This window comes from Narcine bancroftii, chromosome 7 (assembly GCF_036971445.1).
Source record: "Narcine bancroftii isolate sNarBan1 chromosome 7, sNarBan1.hap1, whole genome shotgun sequence".
Taxonomy (NCBI): domain Eukaryota; kingdom Metazoa; phylum Chordata; class Chondrichthyes; order Torpediniformes; family Narcinidae; genus Narcine; species Narcine bancroftii.
This window is the reverse complement of record NC_091475.1, coordinates 33,315,004-33,328,630: the sequence shown is the minus strand read 5'-3', so window position 1 is coordinate 33,328,630 and position 13,627 is coordinate 33,315,004. Positions and strand designations below refer to the sequence as shown.

At 41.7% G+C, this 13,627-nt stretch overlaps 2 protein-coding genes across 4 annotated transcripts in view; one reads left to right on the top strand and one right to left on the bottom strand.

Annotated features, from left to right (window-relative positions):
- Nucleotides 1-13,627, bottom strand: part of LOC138738710 (uncharacterized) — a 152,953-nt gene that overhangs the window by 106,538 nt on the left and 32,788 nt on the right. The gene's annotated exons all lie outside the window — the stretch shown is intronic.
- LOC138739829 (nectin-1-like) overlaps nt 1,224-13,627 on the top strand; it is a 34,308-nt gene continuing 21,904 nt past the window's right edge. For both annotated transcript variants that reach the window (XM_069892374.1, XM_069892373.1), the window contains exons 1-2: nt 1,224-1,913; nt 7,225-7,560. In XM_069892374.1, the coding sequence (XP_069748475.1) occupies nt 1,844-1,913; nt 7,225-7,560 (406 nt within the window). In that variant the 5' untranslated portion in view covers nt 1,224-1,843. The remainder of the gene's footprint in view (nt 1,914-7,224; nt 7,561-13,627) is intronic.

Genomic DNA, 13,627 nt, shown 5'->3' with positions numbered 1-13,627 from the left:
AATTTATATCACTTTGTCCAAGTCCAAATTTTTCCAATACCTTAAATAAAAAATCCCATTCCAGTCTGTCAAATGCTTTTTCTGCATCCAACACCATGCCCACACTTAAATCTCTTTTTTGTGCTAAATGAATAATACTCAGTAATCTGGCTATGTTATCAGCAACTAGTCTCTTCTTAACAAAGCTTGTTTGATTGGCATTTATTCACTTACAAAGTAATCTATTTATTCTGTAAACCAAAATCTTTGCCACAATTTTATAATCTGTATTTAATAAAGATATTGGTCGATATGAAGCAGGTTTCAAAGGGTCACAGTCATTACTGCGGTTGAAAAAGTCTCAGGTAATCTATGTATTACATAAGATTGTTGTATCATTTCTATAAATAAAGGAGTTAATAAATCCTTAAATTCCTTATAAAATTCAGATGGTTTATCATAGTCAAAACAGTCTCATTGTTTTCCATCTGAGATACTCTAACTTGTTCCACAACTTCTTTTACTGTTTTAACTTCTTGATTTATTTCATTCATATTCACCTTATTCATGGTCTCTGTTACTTTCTGTATTTCTATTTTCATTTCATCTTTCATATCATTTCTCATACTTCTAATTTCTTTAAATATGTCCACATTACTCACTTTAATTGGGAAATTATCAAACCAGCAACCACAAAGAAGGCTTATCACACAGGGGTAAAGATGAACAATTAATTTAGCAAAAAATTCACCTTCAAACTTTAATTGAAAATCCCCCCCTTTTATAACAATGCCCACTGGTTACTATGCAAATTTCTATAACAGTGTAAAACTAATCAATTCCCCAGCCTAAATATTACATATATAATTAAAGTCAAAGTTATATTTCCAACAAGCCCACAGAAAAACTTAGACACAAAACTTCAATCTCAAGCAAAGCAAAGATCATAAAGATAATTTTGTTTGTTTGGTAAACTGAAGCCAAAAGATCTTAGAGAGAGAGAGAGAGAGAGAGAGAGAGAGAGAGAGAGCCACTGGTTTGGTCCGGATCCTTCTGACTGTCTTCGGAATGTTCATCCTTTTTGAAATCCCAACATTCTAAACTGTCCTCCAGACCATGACTGATGCTCTGGGCCTTCTTCCACTCCACAGCACCCCCAATTGTAGTTTATCGTCCAAGTCCAGAAATTTTTAGATCATTTTCTGCACATGCTCAGTCTGTCTCCCACACTCTCAGCAGTCCACCTTCACCTTGGCTCTTCAAGGCAAACTGTCATTTTTTAACATAAAACCACACAACACTTAGACCAATACACAACACAGAACTCTGTAACACTCTGGCCACCCTCCAGCCAGATGGATTTTACATCGACTTTTCAGGTTTCTGCTAACCTGGTCTTCCCCCCTCCCCTTGATCGCTGCTGTCCCCTCCCTCCCTCCCCCAACTATCACCTCCTGCCTTGCTCCCTCCCCTTACTCTTTTGTTCAGATGCCACAGAGTGATGAGAGTTTTTCAGCTGTGCTATAATAAAGGACGTTACTTGACCTGCTGCTTCGCCATTTGAGCAACTTTTAGTGACTTCTATACATCCGCCTCAAAGTGTCATGCTCCTTGCAGTATAGATCTAGAAGGTGGAGTGATAAGTTATCTACGAAGAAGAATGTTATGTGAATTACTATAAGGAAAGTGCGGAATAACCGGATCTAATGAGTACATGAGTAATTTTTAGAGAGCGAGTTTCAGGAACTCAAGCAAAACCATGCCACTGCAAATAGAGTGGGAGTAAGTTAGTCTGTGCCAGACGAAACATTGAAACAAGCTCAAGATCGCGGACCCAACGACTCCTTTGGCGAATTGAAATCCAATGCTTGGACCGCTTGACGTTCTACAGATGAAACTCGTTGCGCTCGCCCTGCTGGTCTCTATAGTCCACGGTGAGAACCGTTCATCTTTTCATTAATTCAGCATGTTTTGACTGAGAATGATGGTGAACTGTAAAATTAGCAAGTCAGCTGTAAATACACAGTGGCGAGAAATGAGGCGCAGAAATGTTCAGATTGAAACTTTTTTTCTGCTTGCATTCACACGGCGAATATCTAGTTAGCTACCACTTTTCGTTTATTATCTTTTTTCATATTGTGGGTGATTTAATGTCTACTGTTGTATTTGGTGCCTCGTGTGCTCCTATTTGGTACAGCAAGTGAGAATTTCGGTGCATCTTTACATGGCATTTTTGCTACGAGAATCACTGAAATTCAGCGTCATTTACCCTTCTTGGGAAAGTTTTTTTTACATTGTATCTGGCAAACCGTTTAATTAAAGTAATGCAAGTAGGCTTCCCCCCCCCCCCCTCCCATTGATGTTGGGAGAGATACGAACCAGAGGATATGGGTTAAAGATGAAAGGGGAAAAGTTTAGGGGGAATATTAGGGGAACTTCTTCACCCAGGGAGTGGTGAGACTGTGGAACGATCTTCCAGCTGAAGTGGGTTCAGTTTTAACATTTAGGTAAAATTTGGATAGATACTTGGATGGAAGGGGTATGGATGGCTATGGACTGGGTGCCGATGAGTGGAACTAGGCAGAATAATATCAGCAGACTAGAAGGGCTGAAGTGGCCTGTTTTCTATGCTGTAATGTTTTATGTTTTCTATTGGGAACATGCTGGGTTGTATACCACTGTGGGCAATAATTCTAGGGTGGGAATAGTTTCAAATAGAACAGAGTGTAAAAAATAAGAGGGATTAAGAAAATCAAAAGAACCTGAAATGCACTTCCACAAATACAGAGCATAAAGAATAAATGTTGGAAATATTGATACGTAGAATAGTAAGAAATATTGCAGGAATGACTGAACCTAGTTGGAACTAAATGATAGTTGAGAAATTAATTTGCAGTGTTCAGTGTGTGTTATGAAAGGTCAGGGAAATAAAGAAAGAATGGAAAGTATTACATGTCAAAAAAACGAGTTGAAAAGGAATTGATTAATTAAAGCGGTATTACTTTGGTTGATGAAATTGAAAAAATACGAGACAAAATTACCCAACAGGCCATTAAATCATCCAAAAGCAGCTGATAGGAAACACTGAGGTAAATTTGTGACAAATTTTCATACTCATTCAAGGACAGTGGTTTTGAATGCAAGTCCCGTGTACAAATGTAGTCACATTTCTATCTATCCCCCACATTCTTAAACATCTGATGAAGTCATGTATCACTCCTGTCAAGGAGTTGGGCTACCTCAGAGAATTCCAGCAGAACCAGGTACTAACCAGATCAGATGGCATAACGCTTATTTTGAAAATTATTTCATTGTTGATGATCTTTCAAACCAAGTTACTTAAAAAAAATATTGGCTTCATAGAAGCCCTGTGAGGTTTGACAGACTCCTGAGTTGGGAATCATTGTACCAGGGGATTTTAGTCTTCCTCATGGGGATTAAAATGCAAAACATTTGTGAGAATTTATTGCTTCAGAGGGAGAATTTACTGAAATACTGAGAGACAAATTTCTAAAATTTCTAAAACAGAAATGTAAGGAACCACAATGGGCTTATAGTCAAAATTAATGACTTCTGACATATAGTGAACTTTAAAGTAATGGCAGACAAAGGTATAAAAACAAATGTGTTTCTTTCAATAGAAGATTTTAAGACTACAGTACCTACATTAAGAGCAAAAACTCCATAATGAGACAGTCATTTGAGCCCAAACTACACACAAAAAATTGGTTTTCTAAACTTTAAACATCAGCTTTTACAGCTTTTCTTATTAAGCTGCAATGTCAGACAAACATCTTGCTTTAAATTACATTTTACTAAAAGGTAAACAATATTAGTGAATCTTTGGGTTAATTCTATGTGAATCCAGAAGGTCAAGAGGTACATGTTTTATTGTGTATGGTTTAAAAGTCAACCAGTTTTGATACTGATACACCCATCAATTACCACAAAAGACTGAGGTTGTGAAACTGATCGGCTTTAATTGACTATAGATTGGAGCAGCAACCAACCTTATCGACTGATCATGGCAGAAAGAGTGGAGAGTATGCAAAGGGATAATGGGTAGGATCGGTCTCAGAAGGCATGTCCAGCAGCAGTAGCTAAATACAGTATAACAGTGGTTTGCCACAGATACTCAAATATGTTTTAAAATATTCCAATGAATTAATTTTGAGTCTCCGTTGGTGATAGCGCCTGGTTCTTGGTGTTTTACTGTCTTTGTGGGATCTGAGCCTCCAGCCTGAGGGAATGACTTCTTTAAAAAATACATGGTGGTACTGCTGGGGCTGCTGTACTGCAGCGCTGCCTCTGGTTAAGCCCGAGAGAGTGGCGAGCGAAGATACAATGCTGCTCTGAAGGGTTAACCATGTGGTGCCAAAGTCAATTATTTCATTCAGGCTTTAAATGGCATGTTAAAGGAGTAAATACTGTCAGAAACCTTTCACATGATTCAAACACAGTCTTCATTTGTTTACAAGGACAAAAACAACTTCTAATTTATCAGTTTTGAAATGTCCAAAAATCTTCTATTTTCTCAAGTTAAATTTTACAGAAGCAACATTTCTTATTGGGCTTCATCTGAATCTAATCCATATTGTGGGAAGTGGAGTACATTGTGATTTGCTTCCTTGAAAGATGATTTTTATTATGAGAATCTGAATGTAAATAAATTCAACAGCCCCCAAATGAGAATGCTAAGCACCATTCATTGTGTGAGCCGAGGTGAATTTCAGGTCAGGATACAGTGATGACGATTCTATAAACTGAGTAATAAACATTACTAGTGTTATCAACATCCTACAGACTATTATTAAAAATTGTTTATTTCCATAGAAGCTACAGAATTAGTTTGATCAAACCTTGACAGATTCCGGTGAATCGTCATTTATTTCCCCCTACTGTCGGTGCAGTAAGCTGAGCCAGCACTGGCCCAGTAAAGTAAAACAGATGCTAATGTTCCACCACAGAGAAATTAAAATTCCTTGTCAAAAATAGAACTTTGCAGCACAGTGTGAGCTGGTTGGGGGCCAGGGCGGTGTGGGGGTTATACTGTACTCATAAATAGACATAGAATTATGGAGGATAGTAAGAATCACCTCCGTCAGAAGCTTTATCTATACTTTGGGGGGGGGGGGGTGTTCATTATCTATAACATTATTGTTCATCTTTCGGGTCGCTCCATGAATGGAGAGGAACCTGCAGACAGTTAAATGTTTTCAAAGAATGTGGCTGAAAATAAATGAAAATGCTTTCAGGTTTATAAATTCATGCAAGTAAAGTTTGTTCAGTGCAAGTACAGTTTAGTACTTTTGTCTTTATTTAAACTGTTTATTCTTAATGTAGGTGTATTAGTTAGGCATTGTAAGAATCTCAAGCAACCAGAACAACACTTATCTGGTATATAGGAATCCCCAGATAAGGAGTTTTTACTCTACATATATACTTCCTCCTTCCTGACGTGCTCCAGAATGTCACCACGTCCCCCTTTAACCTTTGCCCTCCATACTCTTCTCTCACATGAATACTGCTTCAGCATTGATCCCTGGGTACACCACTGGTTACAGACACAGACAAAAAAAACACTCATCCCCCACCACCATATACCTCCCATCAATGTCAATTTATGGTCTATTTTGCACAAAATGTCTAGGTTCCTTAATGTTCTGGACTAGCCTACCATGCAGGACCTTATCGAGAACCTTACTGAAGTGCATGTCTACCACACTGCTTTCATCTTTTTAATTTACTTTCTCAACAAACTTAACCAGATTTGAGACATGATCTCCCTTGAACAAAACCCTGCTGACTCCTAATCAGTCTCTGCCTTTGCAAATTATCATATATCCTCCCCCTCCGATCCTTTCCAATACCTTTCTTACCGCTATGTAAGGCTCACTGGCCTGTAGTTTCCAGGATTATCCATCCCACCCTTTTTGAATAAGGGGACAACAGTTATCCTTCAGGAAATGCGAACATTTCCCTCCTTTGTTTCCTTTCGCATCCTAGACAGATCCTGTCTACCCCCAAGGGAATTATCCACCCTAATGTGCTCCAATATTTTTAACACTTCCTCCTTCCTGATACAGATATTCTCCAGAATGGCACTATGTCTCTCCTTTAAATCTCTGGCCTCCATACATTTCTCCCATATGAATAGAGAAGAGCTTAAAATCTCTCTAAAGAACATAAATACCCACAGTTTTGGGAATCCTTGGCCCATGACTTGATGTGGAGAGCAGCACTCAGCATGAACTTGGAAGTCCATGCACTAGGATGACAGAAGTCCAGTGTAAGGGGTGGAAAGAGTGGTTATCTCAAACTACCAGCAATGTTATTTCAAAACCAACAAACTGAAATAGAAGGAAATTATTCTCTGTCTTGGAGAACAGCCAAAGAAGAGATCCTAATTTCCCCAGAACTGAAGGGGTAGTTGGTGTGATTAGAATCACATGGAGGTCAAATTGGATAAGGCTGGCTCACTTTCATGAGCACAGGTATACCGATCAATCAGATGGATTTTTTAATGCTGAAAATAAAGCAACCAAAACATTATTATTAAGACAGATGCTCTGATTATAATAGCAATCCTGTTAGTAGGACCGTGCAGTGAGCACATTGGCTACTTTGTTTCCTACATTAGTGTTATCTGATAAATAAATATCGGCCAGAGGAGCAAGTAAACTTCTTTGCTTTCCCCCCCCATGTTGTCAAGACACATCTTATGTTTTTCTAAGAGACCAAAAGGGAGTTCCTATTTCAACGTCTGATTTGAGAGATGCCAGTTCAAACTGTTTATCATTCCAGCTATATTGTCACATGAAAATGAATCTAGGGCAATAATTTTCAAACTTTTTCTTTCCACTCACATACCACCTCAAATAATCCCTTTGGCCTAGGTGCTCTGTGATTAGTCAGGGTATGTGAGTGGAAAGAAAAAGTTTGAAAACCACTGTTTTAACCGTACTTAATTAACTTGTTATGTGCACGGTTTCATTACTCCCAAGGAAATGGGCCAATGACAATTTTTCTCAAGCAAAATATTTCAGTAACATTTGGGTCTAGAGCAGCGGTTCTCAACCAGAGGATACACAAAAATCTTAGTTATAGGCTTTGAACCCTCAACTGACTCATGCTTAACACTGCCTTCACTGAAATGTAGCCAGCATAGTTGTATATCTCTAGTTGAATTGGGGATAAATGTTAATTTTTTTTTTTGCAATATTTTATTCTATTTCTATTTCACAGGTAAAGGTCCAGATGTGGAGACAAAAGAAAATTTGATAGCAGTTTTAGGCGAAAATCTTACCTTCACCTGTAAAACACATTTAAAAGATATCCTACAGGTGACATGGCAAAAGTTAAATGGTCAATCGGAGGATAATATTGCCACTTTTAATGAAAAGTTTGGACCAAAAGTATTTGGACCATTTATTGATAGAGTTTCTATTTTGCCATCAAACCACCAAGAATCTGCTCTTGTACTTTCTGGAGTGAGGATTGAAGATGAAGGATGTTATCAGTGTCTCTTCACAACATTCCCAACTGGATCAAATATTGGGAAGACCTGCCTCACTGTACTTGGTAAGATTTGTACAAATAACAAAAAAGTATATTTTAAACCACTCAAGTCCACTTGACTCATTAAATCATTTTGTTCTACAGTCTCTACATGATCATTTAATCATGTCTGCATAACTCAATACCTCAGATTTTTAAATTAATTCTTATATTATTCAAACAGATCTATTAATATACCTACAACAATTTTGTTAAGTCTCAAGTCCTTGTGGTATAATTGATTGCCCCCATATTAACACCATCGATGAGTGTCTATTCTGTAATTCTAGTACCTCAAGTGGAAATCTAATCTTGTCATAAATACAACATTTGCAGTTTTAACTTCAAAGCCCTATCAATATCGAGTTACCTTGTTTCTGGAAATCGCTACAATTAATGAATAATTGCAATCTAGCATTGTCTATTAACTACTGAAAGTTAAATTTAGATTGATTTCAAGCATGTGTCTGATGAATTGTTGATTAATATTTGAGATTTATGATTTCCCATGTAGCTGAACAGCAATCGGACCCTTCTTTTGCAGTTTATAGCACACAAGTTTAATTACATCATGGATTTTGTGCATTGCATTATATATTTTAACTATTTTTAATTTCCTAGTTACATTGCCAGAAATTCTTCCTGGGTCAGTAGTTGTTTCAGTACTTTGGAGATCTTGTAGATAGTTTTGAAATGCTTAAATTGCAGGACTGGTAATTTAGAAATTAACTTAAATTTCACTTGGTACCTGGGTTTTTTAAATAAGCGAGTTAAGTAATCTTGAATTAAAATGAAACTAACCATGATTTGTGCTACTGGGACAACAGATCATAGAGCTGCTACCTCACAGCTCCCAAGATTCGCGCTTAATCTTGATCTCTGGTACGGTCCGTGTGGTATTTGTGCTTTCTCCCTCTAACTATGTGGATTTCCTCAGAATGCTCCAATTGACACCCACATACCAAAAATGTGCAGATTGGTAAATTAATTACCCGCTGTAAATTTCCCAAAGGTGTAGAAAAAAGGAAGAGACCTTAAAAAGACAGGGAGAATAAATTGAAAATAGCATGAAAGAATGTTTGATATTTAGTGCAAACTTGGTTGGTTGCATCAGTCTGGTATGGGAACACCAGCACCCCTGAGGGTAAAGAAGTACAGAAGTCCTCCAAAAGGTGGTGGACACAGCCCAGGACATCACAGGCAAACCCTCCCAACTATTGAGTACATCAACAGAGAATGCTGCCATCAGAGAGCAGCAATTATTAAAGACCCACACCACCCAGCACATGCTCTGTTCTCGCTGTTGCCATCAGGAAAGAGGTATAGGTCCTACAAGACACACTACCAGGTTCAGGAACAGCTGCTACCCCTCAACCATCAGATTTCTCCATGAAAAACTTAATCAGAGACTCATTTAAGGATTCTTACTCGTGCACTTTATTGATTTTCTTTTTGTTCTCTCTGTATTGCACAGTTTGTTTACATTTGTTATCTGTTTACAGTTCTTTGTTTGTTTACATGTTTTACACTGTGTACAGTTCATGTTTTGCACTACCAATCAGTGGTAATTCTGCCACTCCTGCAGGGAAAAGGGATCTCAGGGTTGTATGTGATGTCATGTGTGTACTCTGACAATAAATCTAAAATCTGAATGATTTGTACAATAGTAAAACAGCAAAGTCTCCAGACACTGGTTGAAGTAAAAACACAACGATGGCAAAACTCAGCAGGCCAAACAGTGTCCTTTATAGCAAAGATAAAGATACATTATCAACGTTTCACATTTGAACCCTTCTTCAAGGTCTGGACGAATGTGGGCAGGCACTTGAATAAATGGTAGGTGGGGGTGGGGCAGGGGAAGGAGCACAGTAGATAAGGGAAGGAGGGCATAGCAGCAAACAAGGGGAGGAAGGACGGCTCTGTGAATGGAGAGGGAAGAAGCTTGAGAGTTGGGGGAAAGAAGAGGAATGGAGAAGAGAGAGGAAGAACCGGGAGTAGGCTAGTAGAAACTGGAAAAGTCGATGTTAATGCCATCTAGCTTGAGAATGCCATGACAGAAAATTAGGTGTTAATCCTGGAATTTATGGGTAGTCTTGGTTTGACAGTAAATGCCATAGGCAGATATGTGTGGTGATGTGATCACCAGCCTACTGCAGGGGGTGACCTTTATACCTGCAGGAAGACCACCTAAGGGGCTGACTCCACCTAGCTGGCTGTCAATCAGCCAACCTGAATATAAACCTGAGCTGGCTCCTCCTGAGCCAGTCACATGGGGAGCCACCAAGGCTTGAACTGGTGTTCAGACTTTTACTGGAATAAAGCCTGTTGTACAGTATGAGATTTGTACTTGCTTGCTGCTACCTCAGTGCACCACAATTTATTCTAGTAAAAATTTTAAAGCGAGATCATGGAGAAGTTTCTGATGATCGGGAGCCTGGAAATTGACCCCAAACTTCTGGATGCCCAGGCATGCTTTGAGATCTGAAAGCACGCGATTGAGGTGATAATCCTAACACAGGCAGAGGTGATCAACACCAACCAGAAACAATTCATGATGCTCCACACCAAGCTGGGCCCATGAGCTTTCCAGGCCATCAAGGACTGTGTGGACTACGAACCTATGATGGCCATCCTGGAGAGCATGTACAAGCCCCTGACAAATGTGGTCTACCTGCTCAGTATCAGATCCCAGCAGCCAGGTGAGATGGCAGATGCCTCTCTGGGGGCCCTGCATGATCTAGCCTGCCTGCGCCGAACCGAGACCAGGGTGACCGAAGGAGAAGTGAAGCTGCTGATCCAGGATGCCTGCATGCGAGGGCTGTGCTCGACGAGTGCCCGACAGAAGCTGCTGGAGGAAACTATTGCCTCACTTACCAGGACAATGGAAGTAGTCCACTCCCTGGAGGCTGCACCTCACATGCAGAGGTCTTTGATGCCCAACTCCCCCAACCCATGGCCTGGCAGATGCAAATGACCACCGTCGCCAAAGGGCCCTAGGTGGAGGAGACTATTGCAGCTGCCAGAGCTGCTTGCCCCTGTAAGTACTGAGGGTCCCAGTGGAGGTCAGACAGGTGGTCCACTGTGACCAGCTGGGAGCCCTCATGAATGCCACCATGTGCAAAGACTGGGCGACGCCATTACTTTCCCTGCCACTTCCACCTTCACTGCTGATGTCACTTTTGGCCTAGCCACCGACCCGCATCACTGTCGTGTGCTTGGTCCAGACACTGCCATCTTCCTCCGGATGACTTCCGCCCACACCAAAGACATCACTTCTGCCTGCTCAGATGAGTCACCTCCTACTTCTCTGCCGGTGGGTCACCTGATGGCACCTGATGCCATGTGCGTCTACCGGGCACTGCCATCTTGGGCCAGCCAGGCCCCGAACACACATCGATGGGATGATGTGGTAAACATGAGTGCATACTCAATCACCCACCCATTGCACCCCACGCCCTGGAAAGAAGCTGCTGGCCACTTCTTGCCTCATCCATTGGGGAGCAGCGACTCAGACCCTGAGATGATCCTAGCATCCACCACCTTAAAAAGGGACATTCCCCATGGACTCGGGCACTCAATGATGGATATTGCTGTCAATGGGAAGGTAACAAAATGCCTGTTCGATAGCGGTAGTACTGAGAGCTTCATCCACCCGAATCTATCCCATGAACTTTTCCATCGCTTTCAGTGCCCAGGACTACTCCAACACAGCCCTCGGGCGTTGCTCAGTGGAATTGACAGGGGGGGGGGGAGAAACATACCAAGGGTTCAGGCTCCTGGTCATGCCCCCCTCTGTGCCCTAGTCCTCTTAGGGATAGATTTCCAGTGCCAATCAGAACTATGCCTACATCAGGTCCCCCAGTTCTGTAGGGACACTGTCTCAACCAGGGATCTGGCACCAGCAGGGCCCCCCCCCCAGCATGACAACTACCCAGCCCAATCTCCCCACTATGGGTACCCTTGGCCCACCCATGATCTGGGGGTCGATCTCCTCCCACTGTCCCTTCAGAGACCCCCACTCCTAGTGGACCACACCCACCCAGCCAACCCCCCCCCCCCCCCCCTCAGTGGACAGATGTACAGATAGACATCACGCTGCCCACACTGACGCCTGCCATGGGTACGCTGGACCCTCAGGAAGCAACACACCCCCCCCCCCAACCTTTGACCAGAAGCCAACCCTGCGAGGTCCCAGAGACTCAGACGGCCGCCGGACCACCTGAATCTGTAAATACCACCCGATACCATTTTACACACCCCCCAGGACAATTTTAAGAAGGGAGTGAATGTGGTGATATGACGACCAGCCTACTGCAGGAAAGGGGCTGACTCCATCTGGCTGGCTGTCAATCAGCCAACCTGAATATAAACCTGAGCCAGTCACACGGGGAGCCACCAAGTCTTGAACTGGCATTCAGATTTTTACTGAAATAGTCTGAGATTTGTGCTCAGCGCACAATAATATTCCCAGCACAATGGCTGGGAATGGGGCACAGAATTAAAACTGTACAATGTAATCCACTGAGGTCATTGGAATGGACTTCAGAGCAGACTACCACATGTTGGTAAACTAAAGTAACAAGTATGGCAGTACCAACTGGGGATGAATAACTTCCTAATGCTTCCTTAACACAACATTAACAAGAGAAACATGAATTTTCCACACAAAGAATGACTCAATATTGCTTATCATGAGTACCACATAAGAGAGAGAGAAAAAAAATTGTTGGGTTATCTCTGGTCTTGTTCCAACATTTATTGGAATGACTTCATCATCAAGATCGAAGTACTCGAACTGGCAGAGTCCGCAAGCATCGAATCCATGCTACTGAAGACCCAACTGCGCTGGATGGGTCACATCTCCAGAATGGAGGACCATCGCCTTCCCAAGATAGTGTTATATGGCGAGCTCTCCACTGGCCACCGAGACAGAGGTGCACCAAAGAGATACAAGGACTGCTTAAAGAAATCTCTTGGTGCCTGCCACATTGACCACCGCCAGTGGGCTGATACCGCCTCCAACCGTGCATCTTGGCGCCTCACAGTTCGGCGGGCAGCAACCTCCTTTGAAGACTGCAGAGCCCACCTCACTGACAAAAGACAAAGGAAGAAAAACCCAACACCCAACCCCAACCCACCAATTTTCCCTTGCAACCGCTGCAACTATAACTGCCTGTCCTGCATTGGACTTGTCAGTCACCAACGAGCCTGCAGCAGACATGGACATACCCCTCCATAAATCTTCGTAATGTTCACGATACTCAAGGTATTGCTGTTTGAATCATGAGAGATGAATTAAGGTACAGTAACCAGGAACTAAATACATACTGAAGTATTTCTTGGTCTCGGGCAGCCATTCTCAATGGGGGCCCTATGTTCCCCTGGGGGCCAGAGCATATACAAGTAAAATCTGGAAGGAGAGAAGTATGCAAGAAACCAAAACTTGATTGCTTCACAGGGAAGGGGTCCCATAGACTTGGAGCAGAGTCCGGGGGTGGGGGATAGCCAAAAGAAGGTTGAGAATGGCTGGTTTAGAGGTTAGTTCTTGCCCAATGTCAGGAGTAATCTCTTCAGCAACAGTAAAGTGGTACACAAATTGTCTCTTGCACATGACCAGGAAATAACAGGTATGGTGGGAGTGCCATGCTACATGAGGAACTAGTATGACAGTTCGACTGAAGACAAAGATCAGCTACCTTTCACCTTCTGACATGATTTGCAGGTAAATAAAAATATTTTTGGTGTTTTTTTTGGTGATAGCCTCCAGCAGACACTGTCAGATACCTGGTTCAGATGTTCCTGTGTCAGAAAATGGATCACAAGATGAGGCATCAATCAACTACTATCAATCAGATTAAGATTCTTTAGTTAGAAACCAATGGAAACTTACTATTTTCTTTGAACAGTCTCTGGACCCAGGTGTTTAATTATGGCCCCAATTTATCATCTCATTTGAAAGACAGAACTTCCAATAGGGTCCTGTTCCTTCAAAACAGCACAAATGTGCATGCCCTGGGCTTGTTCTTGAGATTGGAGTGGATCAAAATTGCTGGGAGTCCTTTTGTCAAACTAAGGTTGATACAATCAACTA